The sequence below is a fragment of the Bufo gargarizans genome, chromosome 3 (assembly GCF_014858855.1).
Source record: "Bufo gargarizans isolate SCDJY-AF-19 chromosome 3, ASM1485885v1, whole genome shotgun sequence".
In the NCBI taxonomy this organism is placed as follows: Eukaryota; Metazoa; Chordata; class Amphibia; order Anura; family Bufonidae; genus Bufo; species Bufo gargarizans.
In genome coordinates this window covers 590,038,432-590,058,950 of record NC_058082.1, presented here as the reverse complement: position 1 = coordinate 590,058,950, position 20,519 = coordinate 590,038,432, and the positions used below count along the sequence as shown (strand labels likewise).

General features: G+C 47.7%; 1 protein-coding gene across 1 annotated transcript in view; it reads left to right on the top strand.

The window, feature by feature from the left end:
* SIM2 (SIM bHLH transcription factor 2) overlaps window positions 1-20,519 on the top strand; it is a 90,611-nt gene that overhangs the window by 44,050 nt on the left and 26,042 nt on the right. Inside the window, exon 4 of the mRNA XM_044287662.1 lies at window positions 4,603-4,711. Coding sequence (XP_044143597.1) covers window positions 4,603-4,711 — 109 coding nt within the window. The remainder of the gene's footprint in view (window positions 1-4,602; window positions 4,712-20,519) is intronic.

Genomic DNA, 20,519 nt, shown 5'->3' with positions numbered 1-20,519 from the left:
TTAAAGCACTGCTTTTATTGGTTGATGATTACAGCACCTCAAGTTCCTGTCTGCACTAGTTTTCCTACATGAGTCCCACTGTCTCTGAGGCCTAGTCCATACAGAGGTCCATAAGAGGCACTGGAGCAGAATTTTGACTGTAAATTTAGTACAAATTTGTTTTGTTTACTATTTGGCCTATTTAAATGGACTTAAATGAATTATGGACAACCCCTTTAAGGAAGAATTAGACATCAATGCTAGGAACTAGTGCTCTGGTGACACTTGCCAACACTGAAGTTGCGTTGTGAAGAAGTGATCAAATATTCTGGGCATAAATGTCCTCTTTATAGGGAGACTTGCCCCTTTTTGGTGTCACCCTTCCCGTTGGTATTTTGTGTGTCAGCCCCCCTCCCCTTTGTACATCACCCTACCCCACCAGTACACTTTGAGTACTGGGACAAAATACCACCACCACAAGCATTTACAGTACACGCTTTCTCCTGGAAAGAAGTCCTCCATACCGTGCCAGGAGTCCTAGACAGTTGGCAAGTATGTTCTAAGGCAATGATCCTCAGCTTCCAACAATAACAACTTCCACCAGCAGACATGGTGACAGTAGTAGTCATGCATAAGCTGGAGAGCCACAATTGGAGACCATAGAGATCAGACATGAATCACAAAATGCACAAGGAGGCCTCTGTGGACCAGAGGTGATCATCAGAGCCATGTTGTAAAGTGATGTGAAACATGGATCTCAGCGCCACGTCCTGCACTGACACATCTGGAAGCCATTGTGTATGCGTACCATAATCCACGCGCCCCACCACGGCTGATAATACCAGAGATTGGAATATTCCTTTCTGTTCAGACTTTGAATTTAATATGTCTGGTGATTTGTCATGTTCGGTAAAACCTCCTGTCTTTACAAAAATTATTTTGTGATATAGTAAATCGTTTTTCCTGTCAGCAGAGAAAAATTACATCTGTGTGGCTTAAAAAACAGATAAGGAAACTTAGGGTGGATTGGATGAATTTGACTTTTTTCTTTCGAGCTCAGGGGGATTGAGGGAATCTCATATAATTTTATAGTTTGTGAACTAGTGCAGGACTTTAATATCATCGCTGCCAATAAAGCCAGGAGTATTTCACACTGTAATGAGTCTGAGAGATACAGAAAATATATTGCTAGGATGGAGGCACAGATTTAAAGGGAAACTCCAGGTTCACAATTTCACAGAAGTCCAAAGGTCACCGTCAGAGTCAGTCTGGTCCATCCAAGGGCCAGGATGAAGGTTAGGCGGCGCAGGCAGCTACCTAAAGCTCCATGGGGTTGGGTACAACTTATGCAGGAGCCTCAATACAATCAGTACTTCCCTTAATATTTGCCAAAGTCTTGTATTGGATAGAGCATGGGTGCTGTTATGTTATTGTGTAGGAAGAGCATTTCTTATGGCCTGTGGCGGAAAGTGGTACTGCAGTTAATCAAATCGTAATAGTATTTGACAGGAAAATCCCTCACAAATTTTAGTTTCCCTGCCTAGGGCGGCAACCTACATAGGTACAGTGAAGGGAGAAATAAGTTCACTCTATGACGGGCAACCACTGCAACCAACTACCCATGTTTGGAAAGGATGGGGCTGGGGGGGAATTAGGGATTGTGTATTATATATGAGTACTAGGAATTGGTGGGGAAAGGGTGTGCAGTTATAAATATTATTGCTCATCCAACAGCCACCATGCCAAACTTCAAAGATTGTGGGTAGTATAGGTGTTCACACGTTGAAATCCCTTCTCTGGGTACCAATAAAGCTTATCCCATCCCTGGGCCCTCAAGCAACACTAGGATACAACACACTAATGGGCACCAAAACTCCAGTAGAAGACAATACCATCTGAAGCAGATCTGTGTGTACTTTTCAGTGTGTGTATGGAATTTGGAAGGGAACTGGACTACCTAGAAGAAACACGTAGAGAATGTACAAACTCCATGCAGATGTTTGTAAAATATAAGAAAAAGAACTAAATCGCACATCCTCAATACTATGCTTTTATCTAACTGCTTCTCAGCATAATGTACATCGCTTCTCAGCGCAATTAATCGTATACCTACCCCTATGCTGCATGCTATACATGAGGCATTGGTATACAAACAATTTGATCAAAAAGCATAGGCCCTCTCACCACGACAAGGTTGCCTCTTTCAATGCGACCCTATACTAAATTTGGCGCAGTCCTGCACGGCGACCACCGAAGCCACAGCACCGCACCAGCGGGACCCAGCAGTCAAACAGCGCCCACGCTGTCTGGCAAAGCCACCCTGGCACTGGGCCCCACCAACCCAGCACCGAAGTAACAATGGCCGCCGTGCAGTACTGCACCATGTGAACAGGCGTGGAACTCACCTTATCACATACTCTCAGGAACAGTGATGGCCAGTTCGCAGTGTTCGCCCGCAAACACATGCGGGCTGCTATCTTAACTCACAAGTCCGGCGATGCACAGGTAAGCCCTTACCTGTGCCTGTGCCGCGAGCCGGTCTGAAACAAATGCGGTCACCGGGAGCAGGCAGTTCCGAGAAGGCCCCCGGTGGCTGTTCTCGAACTGCCTGCTCCCGGTGACCGCATTTGTTTTCAGACCGGCTCGCGGCACAGGTAAGGGCTTACCTGTGCATCACCGGACTTGTGAGTTAAGATGGCAGCCCGCATGTGTTCGCAGGCGAACACTGCGAACTGGCCATCACTGCTCAGGAACTCCAACTGAGAGGTAGGAATTTATACCCTTAGGCCTCTTTCAAACTTCTGGGGTTTTTTTTCCGTTTTGCGGGTCGTTTTTTGTGTTCCGTATACAGTCCGTATACGGAACCATTCATTTCAATTGTTCCGCAAAAAAATATGGAATGTACTCCGTATGCATCCCGTTTCCGTATTTCCGTTTTTCCGTTCCGTTGAAAGATAGAACATGTCCTATTATTGCCCGCAAATCACGTTCCGTGGCTCCATTCAAGTCAATGGGTCCGCAAAAAAAACTGAACACATGCCGAAATGCATCCGTATGTCTTCCGTATCCGTTCCGTTTTTGCGGAACCATCTATTGAAAATGTTATGCCCAGCCAATTTTTTCTATGTAATTACTGTATACTGTATATGCCATACGGAAAAATGGAATGGAAACGGAAACACAACAAAAAAAAAAAACACTGAACAACGGATCCGTGAAAAACTGACCCGTGAAAAACGGACCGCAAAACACTGAAATAGCCATACGGTAGTGTGAAAGAGGCCTTATGCAGACTCCTGCTAATTAAAAGCACCTGGGCCGAATGGGGAGGAGTGCGGATACCAGGAGGGAAAAGAGCATAGATTCTACAAAACATGTAAAATGTAAGGAAAAGAACTGGATCGCACATCCTCAATACTATGCTTTTATGTAATAACTGCTTCTTAGCATAATTTACATCGCTTCTCAGCGCAATTTATCGTATACCTACCCCTATGCTGCATGCTGTACATGAGGCATTAGTATACAATTTGATCAAAAATTTGGAAGGGAACTGGAAGAAACACGCAGAGAATGTACAAACTCCATGCAGATGTTTGTTGCCCTTGGTTAGATTCGAACCCAGGATGGCAATATTGCAATTTAGCTATGTGACCCTTTGTCTCCTGCAATAGTACAATTCCTGGGTCTGCATTGTACATTACTCCATCACCCACCTACCCCTTTAGTTTCTGTAAGAACTAGACCATAGTGGCAAGTGAATGACTCCAAAGTCTCCTCCAAATTCTGCTGGATCCATTATTGTGTCAGAGGTTGGGCCCACTGAAGGATCCTTTGGTACTATGGTGGGCCAGTCCAACCCTGTCTTTAGCCTGACCTGAAGAATAATACATTAGAATTTCTTTACTGGATGAGTTGCTTTGCTTAGAAGTCAACTGGCGGCATGAGCTACGTATGTATGTTCTGTATTATCAGATAGGGTCCTCCATTCTCCAGAAGAATAATCAAACAATGGCTTCTAAGTAAATCAAGACATTATAAGTGTGGATTTAGAGGGTATTTTTTTTTATAGTCTTGGGTTTGACTTCACAATGAGGAGTAGTAGAAGATTTAGCGGCCATGTCCGTATTACTCTCCTCCTTGATGATATTACACTGTTCTGCCAAGTGATTGGCTCCAAAGTCTCCTCCAAGTGGGATTGTCTTCTGTGAAATCACAGCCTGGGCAAACTGGAGGACACTCTGGCATTGTGGTGGGCCCATCCAACTCTGTCCTTAGCATGAAGCATACTATTTTATTATATCTCTACAGGATGTGATGCTTTGCTTAGAAGTCAACTGGAGGCAGGAGCTATGTATGTTCATTATCAGAGAGGGTCCTCCATTCTCCAGAAGAAATAGCAAACATTGGCTTCTAAGTAAATGAATCCATTATAAGTGTGAAGAGGGGATTTTCTCTAACGCCTGGGATTTACTTCACTCTAAGGAGCAGTAGAAGATTTAGTGGCCGTGCCTGTATTACTCTCCTCATTGATGAAATTACACTGCTCTGCCGAGACGATAATTGAGACATTACATTCAGCTCAGGTATTGTCTGCTAACTCTATTTGTGTTCTCCTGGCAGGTGGAACTGACCGGTAATAGTATTTATGAATATATCCATCCTTCAGATCATGATGAGATGACGGCCGTACTGACAGCTCATCAACCCCTTCACCCCCACTTATTACAAGGTACATTTCTATTACGTGCTGGAGCAAGGCTCTCATATTACAGTCAGTTTTATTTGTGCGTTATATATTGGTGCCGTGCGACCGTTCAGCATTGTGCCAGACAGCTCGTTCTGGAATATTGGATGAGGTGTAAGTGGAAGTTCATGTAGCATTGATCACTACATTGATGCAGATGCTGGAAAGCTGTAGGGTGCCTGGTCTACAGTTGGCCATAGATGATGTTATGATATTGATCCTAGATATTATCATTGCTAGGATAAACACTATTGTCGCAAACTAACCTGAGGACAAAGAGTGAATCCTCTATGACCCTGGCGGAGAGCTAAGCTCTGGGGAATCCAAGGGATTTTGCACCTTCCCCTTTAAAACTGGGGCATGGACTTTACTGTGGGGAATCTCTAGGACATAACTATGGGGTAGTTTCCAACTGCAACTGCTGATGATGTGGTATACAGAACATCAGAATCAGAAGTGCGTTGTGCTGGCCCACAGGGAGGAGCCTGTGAGGGTGGAGAGCATTGGACTGTTGCCGGTGGCAATGAGGTTGGTCAAAGCCTTCGCGGTGGCTAATCCTACTCCAACTCTTCCCAAGTCTTGGCTGCAGTGGTTGGAGGGATGCACCTATTCCTCCCCTCAAAACAAACTCTGGAGTTTGTCTCCTGCCTGTTGGTGGCTTGGGTGCCCTTGATGTTGGGTGAATAGGTGGCAGAAGACCAGGCTCCAGGTCAGATGTGGAAATTAATGACCAGGCCAGCTTAGTTATCGTAAAGTAAAGTCTCTTAGTCTCATTTAGTGAATAGATGATGGGTGTCACCGTGCAAATACAAGCAGCAGGCACTGTTTCCAAGTATTTCCCAGAGTAGGATTTCCCCAAAGCTGTGGATAACGGCTTGTTATGATGGTCAACATCCCTGAGTCTCTTTTGATAGATACATGCAATCTTCCCAAATCACCATAGACATGCAATTTCTCTTAATATTTCTCAATATTAGCTGTGGGTGCATTTTCCCTTTAGTTTAAGGCGTTCTCTGTATAAACTCACTAGCAGTTATGTCATGGTTCTAGGCTACGTTCTTTATTCTGGGATTGTTGTGTACATCTCTATGATCCCACATGGATTTGTGTCTTCCGTACCTGTATATATGTTTTTTGGTTGGTAAAAGCCATTTTAGATCATTAACTGTTTCATTTCCGCAGGGATTAGAAATCTGAGCCGCATTGTGTTTGTAGCGTTGGATTGTCTGACTGAGATGTTTGCCATGGGCCTTCGTTTTTATTTTGAAGAGATTTTACTCAGTCAAACAGCTCATTGTAATTCCAAACATAATATGACAACATTTTGGCTGAGCTCCTCAAGCTCTTAGAGACAATCTTGGAAAGACTAGCTAACCAAGAAAAGCACATTTTATGCGGCAAGCAGCTGTGTTGTAGGCAGGGAACATGCCAAGTGTGATAGAAATCTGTACAGAAGCCCTTGTACTTTGTAAATAGATTGTTATCACGCCCCTTAGACAACCCAGGTTTACTAGCTTATAAGTATAATATCAGCCAATATCCACAATGCCAGGGCTGTGGTGCCCCCTGGTGACCACCATGTTCATCAAGGGTTCTCTTCACTAGTAGTGAGCCCCCCTCAGGCCGTTGCTCCTTGGGGATCGGTGCAGTGGAAAGGTTTGAAGAATCAGGCCAGAAGTCAAAGTATAAAAGTCTCTGTTTACTTAGGACAAAATATAACTTGTAGTACATCCAGAAGTAGTAGGTACAAGGTGCAATTTCTGTCCCCAGATGATGAGGTAAGTGGCAGTTTGATGGCACCTCTGATGTGCTATCTTGCTGATATCTCTTTCCCTTGAACTTCTGGCTAACAGCTATAAACTAGCATTTGTGGATATAGGTGTCCACTGTTAAATGTAGACTTTGAGTTGGTCTGGCCTGGATGCTGTCTAGGTGATGGGTGTCTGAACTGTATTCCCTCGCCTGCAGCAGGGTGTGTAAAGCTGTGGATCACTGGTCACGCTGCTGTCTGTATGACACTGTAGCTTTTCAGATATTCTGGTGGTTTTGGAGTCTCTCTGCTTTAGTGATATCACAGCGGAATGGGATTTCTTGCTGGTCCCTAAGACTAGTGGTGAGTGAATGAAACCATCCAAAGTGGAATTCATTCTGAAGTTTCAAAAAAATTCAATTTCCAACTAATCCGAATTTCCTCGCACTTCGTGGTAACAAATATTTTTTTCCCTAAAATGGTGGCTACACATGTTAGAAAGTGAAAGTAAGAAGCCCGGGAATGAGAGATCCCCTATAGTTCCGTGCAGACAGCCAATCAGCAGCGAGCCAGTCCTTGTGATGTCACAGCCCTTTAAAAGCCTCATCCCGCATGGTACCCGCCATTTCACTGTCAGCTGAGCATAGGGAGAGATCACAAGTGTCAGGGACAATGTTGCTAAAAGCTTATAATTGTAGAATATTGGGTAGGGAGAGTTATTACACACTGTATGGAGAGCATGGGGTGAGCATAGGGAGACTGCAGAGACAGTGCAGAGACTGTAATCTGAAGCTGAAGGGATCCATAGGAGACAGCACCGTTTGCATTAATCCAAGTATAAGGCACAGAGCTATCTAATTGTACAGTGTACTCCTTGTTTATTAGATAAACAATTCTATTATGCCTTGATTCTCAAATTGGGGTTAATAACTTGTCCTGTTCTACTGTTAGTGAGGTGTCCACATTGACATTGAATAACATATTTTACATATACAGTTACTGTTACCGTAAAGTATGTCCAAAAGACAGTCAGAGCCCTCCAAAGGAACGGGCAGTGGCAAAAATGTTGCTAGAGCCGGCAGAAGTAGCAGCAGAAGAAAGTGTGGTGGCAGCAGCCAGAGCAACAGGCCACCGGAGCTGACACTGTTATCCAGCTGTCGTGTTTTGGCAACCAATGCCGCTGTCCTGGAATGGTTGACTTGGTCTTCAACATTATATGAACTGACCTCAGACACCCACAGCCATGAGTCTGTGTGCCCTCACCTGTTCTGAACCTGCCTCTTTCCTTTGCTGCTCCTTCTGCCGACAAATAATGTATGCCTCCGCTTTTTGGAGAGGAAGATCTTATTGAGGACAGTCAGCAGCTACTGGCCAGCCCAGATTTGAAGATGTTGTCCACTGCTTCGTCCTGTAGGCGTGAAATTAGCAATGGGAACAAGTGTTGCCATCGGCCAGGGACGCAGCCATGAGACTGGTGAGGGTGACATAAGTGACGAGCAGACAGTAGTGGATAATGATATAGTTGATCACACGTGGGAACCGGGTAGAGAGGGTGTCATCATGGGATTAGGGTGGCAGCTTGCCTGTGCGACAGGGGCAGGGTGGCTGCGTGTGGCTGAGCCAGCAGGGTGCAAGCGTGGCTGTGAGCCAGCAGGGTGGCAACAGTGTGAGATCTGGAGCCAGAGGTGCCCAGGTTAAACTATCTGATACTCAGGAGCCTTCCTGTCCGGTAACAATTAGCGGTGCACGAATTCACAGAAGATGTGGCAGACAGTCAGCATGGAATGGTGAGGGTAAAATGCCACACTTAGTGGTGTTGGAATTTTTCATCAAGAGACTTGAGGACGACAGCCTGGGCCTATGTAGGATCTGTGGGCATAAGGTGAATCGTGGTCAGGGTGCCAATGTCCTGAGGCTCCTCCTCCTCATCTCGTATTTCACCCGCAATCGATCACCGAGGCGATTGCAAAGAAATAACCAGGGGCATAACTATAGGGGATGCAGGGGAAGCGGCTGCTTTGGGGCCCTGACCAAGAAGGGGCCCATCCAGGAGGAGGAGGAGGACTAAAAGATTTTGTCAGGGCCTCCTCAACAGTATTACACAATGAAATTATATACAGTGGCAGTATAGACAGTGTATAAAACGGATGGAACAACTGCCGGCCCTGGTCTGAGAGAGCGATCTTTACTAGCCACAGGAATTGGGGCGGCATGAAAGGAAGGGGTTGCGAGAAAATTACTGTGGGGCCCAGTCATTTCTAGCTACGCCACTGGAAACAACAGTATTCCTGTACTAATCCAACAGAGCAGAAGCTGAACGTGCTCCTGGCCAAGTTGCTGGTACTACAGTCCCTCCCTTTCAATGTGGTTGACTCACATTCAGAGAACTGATGGCTTGTGCCGAGTCAAGGTGGAGAGTCCCAAGCCGTTCTACTACTTCTCTGTACCAGCCCTGCATATGTACGTACAGCAGAAGTTGGGGCAGTCCTTCAGCCTGTTGGTGTCTGGTACAGTTCATGGCAGCGCCGACGTGTGGAGTTGTAACTATGGCCAAAAGCAATTTATGTCCTTTATGGCCCACTGGGTAAATGTAGTTCCTGCCCAGGGACACCAGCAACTTGGCCAGGTGATGGCAATGCCGCCTCCCCGTTCTCATGCTGTGATTCCGGAGCCAATGTCCTCCTCTGCATCCTCATCCTCCACCTTGTCCTCAGTCTCCACTGTAGGCACGGTTCTGAGTGGTCCTCCAGCATACCACCTATGCAGAGCAAGGTGGTGTCACGCTGTTCTGCTCCTGGCCAGCCTGGGCAACCTTCATCAAGAAATCAAGTCCTGGCTGTCTCCTTGCCAACTGAAGATTGGAACCATGGTCACCGATTACGGCACTTTGTCAAGATGGGCTAACCCATGCACCCTGCATGGCGCATGTCTTTAATCTGGATGTAAGCCGGTTCCTGAAGTCTTCCACCCAACTACAAGGCATCTTGAAAATGGCCAGGAAACTATGCATGCACTTTAGCAACTCTTACCGTGCAAAACACGACCTCCTGAAGATGCAAAGGCAGAATGGTGACCCACCAACATTGCCTCATATGTGACGTTTCCACACGTTGAAACTCCACCCTCCACATGTTGGACCAACTATATGAGCAGAGGAAGGTCGTGAATGATTTCTTGATGATGCAGGCAGACAGGGTAACTCTTCTTTGTAACTGCTAGGTTAGCCAGTGGCAGCTCATGCATGACACCTGCCGTTTGCTCAGGCTCTTTGAGGAGGCCACTTTATTTGTCAGTCTCCTGGACTATGGGATGAATGACTCCTGGAGCAGAGGCTGATAAATCTGGCTGGCCAGGGGACATTACACCTACATATCACGGCCACCTGAGCCCTGTGGGGGCTGAAATGGCAGAGGAGGAGGAGGATGAGGACGAGGACAATAATGCCCAGGAATTGTATAAAGAAATAGGTGGTTTATCTGCCCAAGTGACAGGAGGAGCATGAGGAGCTGGAGGGTGATGGGGAAGACCAGGCAGATGACCCCGACAGACCATGGCAGTATGCTGTGGAGATGGAGATACGGAGTCCCTCCGATTCCCTTGCGCAAATGCCCAGATGCATACTGAGTTGCTTGTGTAGTGACAGCCGTATTATCACCATTCGGCAGAGGGGTGACTACTGGATCTCCACAATGTTAGACCCTCTATGGGAGAATATTTGGCCACTACACAGTTCGGTACATTATACCTGACGTTAACATTGACCTGTAAGTCTGAGTTCACACTTAATTTATTTGGTCAGCAGTTACTGTATGGTAAGGCCAATCCTACTCTCAGATAAGGTATCATGAAAAGATCTGCACCTGTTCTGTTTTTTTGACCCGTAACTGACCAAATAAGTGAAGTGTGAACTGAGCTTAATAGTGACGCACAGTCATTTAAAATCTAACAGAAGTGATTCAGAAGCAGGTGTTTGCTCTGCTACAACATGGCTTAAAAGAACCTTTTTTTTTTCTCCACTACTTTATTGGCACTGCCTCCATGTCCTTCTTTTGTTTCACTAAAAAGTCATTGGGACACAGGGTCTTGCAGGGGCGCAGAGTGTTTTTTTTTTTTTTCTTTTACTAAAGACTGCTTTATGCTTTTCTTGTGGTTTAGCTAGGTGTTCGATAGGACTGTTTCTGGCCTGCACATGATGTGCACGTCCATACACTGTGTGAGACGTGGATGTCATACTGACGCAGAGTAACTGCTTCAGTACCAGAAAGGACTAGCTATGCATGTATAACTGCAATGCAGTTATATACACCGAGATACATTCTTCCTGCAGGCCCAGATATTGCTGATTTAATTAGCTTCGTGACAAATTCATTCGGAACATAGCAAATTTTTGGGAAAAATTTGGCTGTGTCCAAATCTGATTTTTTAAAACTTTGCTCATTTCTACCTAAGACCCTATGAGTAGGAACAATTGGTCATGCTCTCTTCCTCTTCACTGGCCTAGCTAGAACTCCCCCTCCTTGCAGGAAGTAGGACCAACCCACTCCTAACAAGAGGTGGTTAACCCTGTCCCTGCCAACCATCCCTGCCAACATGCTGGTGTACTTACATACAGTACATAAAATGTAAAAACATTACAATACATAATACGCTAAACAATTGCAGATGCCCTCAGGTCTGGGGTACTGCACAACACATCTCATAAGGGGATACCTTATTGTGTGTGATTTTATTCTTGATTGCCCCTTCTACTTTGGTGTTGTTTTGGTGGGCCACTGCCAAACACTTGCAGTTTTTCCGGCCTCCAGGAAATAGTGTTTTCCAGACCCTCACCAGGATCTTAGTGTCAGTGTAGGTCCAGGACGAGCCTGGTGGGGCAGTGTTGCTGTCTGTGGTGCTGCCATAAGTAGGAGCTTATAATGGGTGGAGGTGCCAGGAAGTTGAATAAGTGTTTAGCTCTGACCAGCAGCCAAAGGAGCCTGCTACCACTGCTGTGATAGTACCAGGTCCGAACCATTTTGTGGCTATAGCTCCTCTGCAGACTTATGTGTCTCCTTGGTTATAAACTACAAACAAATGCTATGTAGACTGATCCTGCAGCATATGTGCCACATGCCGGCGCGCGGGAGGGGGGAGCGGCACACGGGGAGAGGATGGGAGTGGTGCTCGCTGCCCGTTTAACGGTTTCCGACCTATATACATAGCCTCTATACACAGTGCATAGATCTTATTCAGTATCACAGTAAGCATTTTAACAGCTTTTAAAGTGTGATAGCAGTGTGTCCCTGTCAGACTGCCCACCATGATAATGTTTTTCTTTCCTATGAATACCTACAAAACATTTATTGATAAGGCTTATTGAGGTGATAATGAACCAGAGGGAGAGTCTTCAACCTCTTGGGAATTGGGAAAAACAGTAGTTTGTATAGATACAGCTGACTGAATAAGTGTTAATCATCTAATTATTGGTGCTTCAATTTGTGCAGGGAGTTAGTGGTATGAGAGGGGAAGAGAGAGCTGCTATATTCAGGCTGCTCATTACCTGCTGCTGAGAACAAACACTTATGAATATTAGCAATCTGAACAGAAGAATTTGAGGATTTTGTATTAGAGTTAGTTCACAGATGTGAGTTTTTATTTTCTTCCTTCTTGTTGATATTGAGGTGAATTTTCTATTCTGAATCATTTCAGTTCTTATTGTGATTTCTACCTTTTGCATTGCGTAGGTAAAATCCACCCAAAACATACTTGTACGTCATATGAAATTAGTTATAAATTTGCTGAGAAATTTACAGTAGCAATAAAACATTTCCAGAGTTTTCGTATTTTCTGAATATTTAAAAATGGCCGCGTCAACCTATAAAGACGACATTTCCAATCCATCATATTTAAATATTGTATGTGGCAGAATTGAACATTATGAATAGTGTAGACCAAAGGGGACATAAACCACGGGGCCAGACGCTGGGCGGCTTTCTGTGTATCAAAGGCCGCACCAATCTCCGAAGGCTCTGGCTTCCCAGATGAAGTATTAAAACCAGCTGCTGGTGTTTGCGGACAATGTGATAGAAATTATTTCTGATCTCTCCATCCTCTACCAGTTCAACATCCAATCTGCTCGCATCACACTTGTCGTTCTCCAGCAGACAGACATCCTTTACCCATAATTTACTTCCACCACATAAAAGAAACAAGAAGTCCTTGGTGGTTCCAGTACATGTAATGCTGTCTGAATATACAGAGATAGCGGGGTCCCGTCCCTGGGACTAAAAAGGCACGTTTTATTAGTATTAAAAGAGCAACTCTGGAAATACGTTTATAAATGGGTGTAGTGAGTATAAATATACTAAAAATGGTCCATTATGCCTTTTCCATAATTGTTTTTTTTACCCCTTCACACTAACATTTAGTATTGTAGTTTTTTTATTTTCATTTGCATGTTTGATTTTCCTTTTTTATGGTCATATCAGGCAAATTTTGCTTTATTTATAACTTTATGACTAAGGGTACTTTCACATTAGCGGCAGGGGAGTCCGGCAGGTGAATAGCCTGTCGGATCCGTCCTGCCGCTAGTTCACGTGTGCCACCGGACTGCCACTCTGTCTCCATTTACTATAATGGGGACGGAGGCGGAGTTCCGACGGCAGCGCATGGCGAGAGTCAGCCGGAATAAAAGTACTGCATGTTGTAGTTTTAGTCCGGCTGCCTCTCTCCATGCGCTGCCATGCTGCCGACGTAACTCTGCCCCTGCCCCCATTATAGTCAATGGGGACAGAGCGGCAGCCCGGGGGGACACGTGAACTAGCGGCAGGACGGATCCGACAGGCTGTTCACCCGCCGGAACGCTGCTCACCCGCCGGAAGAGCCTGCCGGACTCCCCTGCCGCTAGTTTGAAACTAGCCTAAGGCTATTTTCGCATTAGCGTTTTTTGCAGATCCGTCATGGATCTGCAAAAACGCTTCCGTTACAATAATACAACCGCATGCATCCGTCATGAACGGATCCGGTTGTATTACGTCTTCTATAGCCATGATCGTCATGAACACCATTGAAAGTCAATGGGATCCGTTTTCTATTGTGTCAGAGAAAACGGATCCTTCCCCATTGACTTACATTGCTCCGCACCACATCGCGGACAGAAAAACGCTGCTTGCAGCATTATTCTGTCCGCGATGGGGAAACAACCAAACGGAACAGAATGCATTTTGATGCATTCCGTTTCGTCCCCATTGACAATGAATGGGGACAAAACGGAAGCTGTTTCTTCCGCTATTGAGAACCTATGACGGATCTCAATAGCGGAATTGAAAACGCTAATGTTAAAAGTAGCCTAAATATTATGGACAATAATAGATTTAATATACAGCAAAAATCGCATTTGTTTTTCTATCGATTTCACAATTATTACCTTTTTTGCTTTTTTGGGGTAAGAAAGGAGGTCACCATTCGTTCCACCAAATTATTACATACCATTTACATTAAAGGGGTTATGACAGGAAAAAGTATTACTATGCTATGAATAGGACATTTTAAAAGAAGTGTTATTGCAATTGTAAGGTTTTTATTTGTCCATTACGCCCCCTGCTGTTTACCCTGGTCCACCTTCTAATGGACTGACATGCTCAGTGTCTTCCCTGCTGTCTTCCTCCTCTCGGTGCCGATGTCCTTATCGTTTCATTTATCTCTATTCATAAATTCATAGAAGAATATTGTTACGGACAATGGTTGTGGAACCACTGTGCCAACTAACTGGTTTGACTTAAGGTCAGTCCTAAGGGGATTATCCTGACAGCCCTCTGGTTTCTACCCCTTAAACCCTATACAGGGATCTGGACTTTACTGCAGGAGAGACACCAGGCCATTACCTCTTGGAGTAGTCCTGTTGTAGTTGGCAACTGACGTACAGATGTCAGAGATTCCAGTGCAACGCACAGAGCACACAGACAGAACCAGGGGAAGAATAGGCTGGCAGAGTACATGCGAGACCTGTCATGGTCTTACCTTCTTGCTGTTCTCCTTCGTTTGACATGTGCTGGCGGCCATCTTGGTTTCTGGGTTTCTTGTAGCCTCCCACCCTGCGGCTTCTCCTTCCCACTGGGAGGAGCTGGATGCCTAGCTCATATATATAGGAGGTCTGTGGCTTCAGTTCCTTGCTTGGTCCTCCTGTGTTCACATGCTTCTAAGACTGCTGCTGCTTCTGGTTCCTGATCCTGGCCTCGTCTGACTACCCCGCTGGTTCCTGATCCTGGCTTCGTCTGACTACCCCGCTGGTTCCTGATCCTGGCTTCGTCTGACTACCCTTCTGGTTCCTGACCTCTGGCTACGCAAGACCCTGCTTCGGTTTAGCCATCCGTTTGGACTTTTGCTTACAGCTTGATTTTCAATAAAGCCTTCTTATTTCCACTTATCTCTTGTTGTACGTCTGGTTCATGGTTCCATGACATTAGGACCAAGCCATGAATTCTGACGGTACAGGGCCATCCTCGCTACCTACGCTGATTGCCAGACTTGATCAGCAGGATCACCTGTTGGGTCGGTTCGCTGTGGCGTTGCAAACCCTGCTTGAACGCAAGGCTCATTTCGCTTCCGTTGCCGATGGGTCGGTTGTCGCTCCTGGGCCCGCTCCTACTGCCGCTCCGGTTGTTGCGCCAGAGTCTACCCCGACACCTGTTGCTGCGCCTGCGGTGTCTCGGGGTATGACCGGTTCTGCCCCCCTTCCACAGCGCTTTGGGGGAGAGCCAACTCAGTGCCGAGGTTTCCTTAACCAGGTGGGCATTTATTTCGAGTTGCTGCCACATGCCTTTCCTACTGAGAGATCAAAGGTGGGCTTCTTGATCTCGCTGCTCTCGGACAAGGCCTTGGCCTGGGCCAGCCCTTTATGGGAGAACAACAATCCGGTGGTTGCCGAGTTTTCCGGTTTTGTTGCTTCTCTTCGGAAGGTATTCGATGTGCCGGCTCGTGCTGCCTCTGCTGCGAAGCTCCTTATGTCCATCAGACAGGGTTCACGATCCGTAGCTGAATACGCCATTGAGTTTCGTACCCTGGCAGCAGAGGTGGGCTGGAATAATGAGGCTCTGGTCGCTGCTTTCTCTCATGGTCTCTCGGATGCCTTGAAGGATGAGGTTGCAGCTAAGGACCTACCAGTGGAGCTCGAGTCTCTTATTTCTTTCCTGATTTTGATTGACACCAGACTCAGGGAGAGACCTTCCTTTAAGGAGAGCCTGCGGAGGCCTTCTAACAGATTGGCGCCTACGTTTGCTGTCCCACCCGTGCCTCCCTCTCCTCCCACGCCTCCTGGGGATGACTTGTCTGGGGGTGAACCCATGCAGCTGGGGTTTGCTCGCCTGTCCGAGGGGGAGAGGGTACTCCGGAGACGCGAGGGCCGATGCATGTACTGTGGTCTCGGTGGGCATTTTCGGTTGGCATGTCCGAACCGTCCGGGAAACGCTCGCACCTGAGATCCTGTCGGGGGCAGATCTTGGGTGGAGTCTCCTCGTCCCCGGTTTCCCGTGTTGACAAACCACTGATCACTGTTGTCCTCTCCTGGGTCGGGGGCTCGGTGACGACCCAGGCGTTGGTGGACTCTGGTGCTGGTGGTTTGTTCATTGATAGTGTGTTCGCTGCCGCCAATTCCATTCCTCTGCAGCCTCGAGGTTCCCCACTGGCTCTTGAGGCGATAGACGGCAGACCCCTTCTGCCGCCACACGTGACTCATGAGACCCTTCCAGTGGGGATAGCCATTGGTGCCGTTCACAGAGAGTCGGTCTGTCTCCAGGTGATTTCGTCTCCACACTACTCGGTGGTCTTGGGGTACCCCTGGCTCCAGAAGCATAATCCGACTTTCGATTGGAGATCGGCCGAGATCCTCTCGTGGTCACCGCAGTGTGGGGCTAGTTGCATCCATGGGCCTGTCAAGTTGCTGTGTACTTCCTCGGACTCTCTGTTGCCTCCTGAATACAAAGAGTACCGGGATGTATTCGATAAGGTGCGCGCGGTTGCCCTACCTCCGCACCGCCCATACGATTGTGCCATAGAGTTACAATCTGGTGCCGTTCCTCCTCGTGGCAAAGTCTATCCACTGTCGGTAGCGGAGAATGAGGCCATGGAGGAGTACGTGAGGGAGGCGCTTTCACGCGGACACATTCGCAAATCCTCGTCCCCGGCAGGGGCTGGATTTTTCTTTGTGAAAAAGAAGGGCGGTGAGTTGAGGCCTTGCATCGATTACCGGGGTCTCAATCGCATCACGATCAAGAACGCTTACCCGATACCCTTGATTTCCGAGCTGTTCGATCGCCTCAAAGGGGCCACGGTCTTTACCAAACTCGACCTGAGGGCGGCATATAACCTGGTAAGGATCAAGGCGGGCGATGAGTGGAAGACCGCGTTTAACACCAGGACCGGTCATTATGAATCCTTGGTTATGCCCTTTGGGTTGTGCAATGCGCCCGCAGTCTTCCAGGAATTCATCAACGATGTTTTCCGTGACCTGTTGCAGCAGTGTGTGGTGGTCTATTTGGATGACATCTTGGTATATTCTGAATCCATGGAGGCCCACATTATGGATGTCAGACGAGTGTTGCAACGGTTACGAGAGAACAGGCTGTTCGGTAAGCTTGAGAAATGCGAATTTCACCGATCCCAGGTAACCTTCTTAGGTTACATCATTTCCGCTGAGGGGTTCTCCATGGATCCTGAGAAGGTTTCGGCTGTCTTACAGTGGCCCCAGCCCAGTGGTCTCCGTGCCCTGCAGCGCTTTTTGGGCTTCGCCAATTATTATCGGAAGTTCATCAGGGACTTTTCTATGCTAGCCAAGCCTCTCACGGATCTGACCAGGAAGGGCAGTAATTTCCAGGTCTGGCCTCTCGAGGCCATCCGAGCTTTTGAGGCTCTAAAGTCCGCCTTTGTGTCGGCTCCGATTCTGTCGCATCCCAACCCTGGGTTGCCCTTTGTCCTCGAGGTGGACGCGTCTGAGACGGGAGTAGGCGCCCTTCTGTCTCAGCGTAGAACACCAGAGGGTCCTCTGCTTCCTTGTGGGTTTTACTCCCGGAAACTGTCTTCCGCGGTGTGCAACTATCAGATTGGTGACAGGGAGTTATTGGCCATCGTGCAGGCCCTTAAAGAATGGAGGCACTTGCTCGAGGGTTCGGTGGTTCCGGTTCTCATCCTGACGGACCACAAGAATCTGACCTACCTTTCTGAGGCCAAGAGATTGACACCACGTCAGGCCAGATGGGCTCTGTTCTTGTCACGTTTTAATTACGTGGTCTCCTACCTACCCGGTTCCAAGAACATCAGAGCGGATGCCTTATCACGGCAGTACTCCGAGCTGTCCGGGGAGGAGTCGATTCCGACTTCGGTCATACCTCCGAATCAGATCCTGGCCGCCATTCGCACCAGCCTGACCTCTCCCCTGGGTGAGCAGATTTTGGCGGCTCAATCTGGTGCTCCCTCTGGGAGACCCAACGGCAGATGTTTTGTGCCTGAGGAGTTGCGCACTCGGTTGTTGCGAACCTACCATAACTCCAAGGCCGCGGGGCATCCTGGAAAGAATCAGCTGTCCTGGGCTGTTTCACGTCTGTTCTGGTGGCCTTCTCTACGTTCCGACATCGCCGCATATGTAGCGGCATGCTCCATTTGTGCCCAGAGTAAGTCCCCTCGGCACCTTCCGTTGGGCCTTTTGCAACCCATAGCCACCGGGGAACGCCCATGGTCACACCTGGGGATGGATTTCATTGTGGACCTCCCTGCATCCCGAGGCCATACGGTCATTCTCATGATTGTGGATCGGTTTTCCAAAATGTGCCACTGTGTTCCTCTCAAGAAGTTACCCTCTGCACAAGAGTTGGCCACGATTTTCGCCAGGGAGGTCTTCCGGTTACACGGTTTGCCCAAGGAGATTGTGTCGGATCGGGGGAGTCAGTTTGTGTCCAGGTTCTGGCGCGCCTTTTGCTCCCAGTTGGGGATTAATCTCTCTTTCTCCTCGGCCTACCACCCTCAGTCCAATGGGGCCGCAGAACGATCCAATCAGGCCTTGGAGCAATTCCTTCGTTGCTATGTCTCCGATCACCAAGACAATTGGGTTGACCTCCTGCCTTGGGCTGAGTTTGCCAGGAACACGGCGGTGAACTCTTCCTCTGGGACGTCTCCCTTCATGGCCAATTATGGGTTCCAACCTGCCGTGTTACCGGAGGTATTCTCTCCCCAGGATATTCCGGCTGTGGAGGATCACCTTTCCGTCCTACGTGCTTCTTGGGTACAGATCCAGAGGTCCCTTGAGGTCTCTGCGCAGCGCCAGAGACTCCAGGCTGATCGCAGACGAGCGCCCGCTCCTTCCTACCAGGTCGGAGACCGTGTATGGTTGTCCACCCGCAACCTCAACCTTCGAGTGCCCACTCCCAAGCTGGCGCCTCGCTTTGTTGGTCCCTTCCGAGTGCTTCGCAGGGTAAACCCGGTAGCCTATGCCCTTGCGCTTCCTCCTGGCATGCGGATCTCCAACGTGTTTCATGTCTCCCTGTTGAAGCCATTGGTGTGTAATCGTTTCACTTCCTCGGTTCCTCGGCCCCGTCCGGTCCAAGTGGGCAATCGTGAGGAATATGAGGTGAGCAATATCCTGGACTCACGCCTGGTCCGCGGTCGGTTGCAGTTTTTGGTCCATTGGCGTGGTTATGGTCCAGAGGAGCGTTCCTGGGTTTCCTCCGCAGATGTCCATGCTCCTGCTTTGCTCCGAGCCTTCCACGCACGCTTCCCTCAGAAACCGTTCCTTACTCCGCGGAGGAGGGGCCCTTGAGGGGGAGGTACTGTCATGGTCTTACCTTCTTGCTGTTCTCCTTCGTTTGACATGTGCTGGCGGCCATCTTGGTTTCTGGGTTTCTTGTAGCCTCCCACCCTGCGGCTTCTCCTTCCCACTGGGAGGAGCTGGATGCCTAGCTCATATATATAGGAGGTCTGTGGCTTCAGTTCCTTGCTTGGTCCTCCTGTGTTCACATGCTTCTAAGACTGCTGCTGCTTCTGGTTCCTGATCCTGGCCTCGTCTGACTACCCCGCTGGTTCCTGATCCTGGCTTCGTCTGACTACCCCGCTGGTTCCTGATCCTGGCTTCGTCTGACTACCCTTCTGGTTCCTGACCTCTGGCTACGCAAGACCATGCTTTGGTTTAGCCATCCGTTTGGACTTTTGCTTACAGCTTGATTTTCAATAAAGCCTTCTTATTTCCACTTATCTCTTGTTGTACGTCTGGTTCATGGTTCCATGACAAGACCAAGACAACCACAGACTGAACAAGATAAGGTCAGGCACACAGAATACATAAAAACCTAGGGAACAGACACTGGGGAATGGCAAACAGAACTTAGGTCAGAATTCAGATACAGAACTAGCACTAAACAAGACAAGGTCAGGCACAAAAAAATCCATGGAACAGACACAGAACAAGCAGACAGAATCTGAACAGAGCCCATTCAGACACAGAACAAGCACTGAACGGACAAGGTCAGGCACAAAAAAATCCATGGAACCGACACTGGGGAATGGCAAACAGAACTTAGGTCAGAATTTAGACATAGAACAAGCACTGAACAAGACAAGGTCAGGCACTAAAAAATTCCATGGAACAGACACTGGGGAATGGCAAACAGAACTTAGGTCAGAATTCAGACACAGAACAAGTACTGAACAAGACAAGGTCAGGCACAAAAAAATCCATGGAACAGACACAGAACAAGCAGGCAGAATCTGAACAGAGCCAAATAGAACTTGGAGAATCCAGGCAGACAGAATTTGGGCAGGACACAGAACTCAGAATACAGTATATACCAGAGGAAATGAACATGTAAGACAAACAGCTGCACACACAGAGCCAGGGAAAGTTAACTTTAGCAGTGCTGAACTGAAGTTAGATACAATGCATAATGGCACTAATTCACACACAATAAACCGACACCAGGATGCACAGAACAGTGGCAAACATGAACAGCCATTGAGCACAATGACCCAAATTCAAACCCACAAAACCAGCACGTAAAATACCAATGTAACAAATTTAACTCT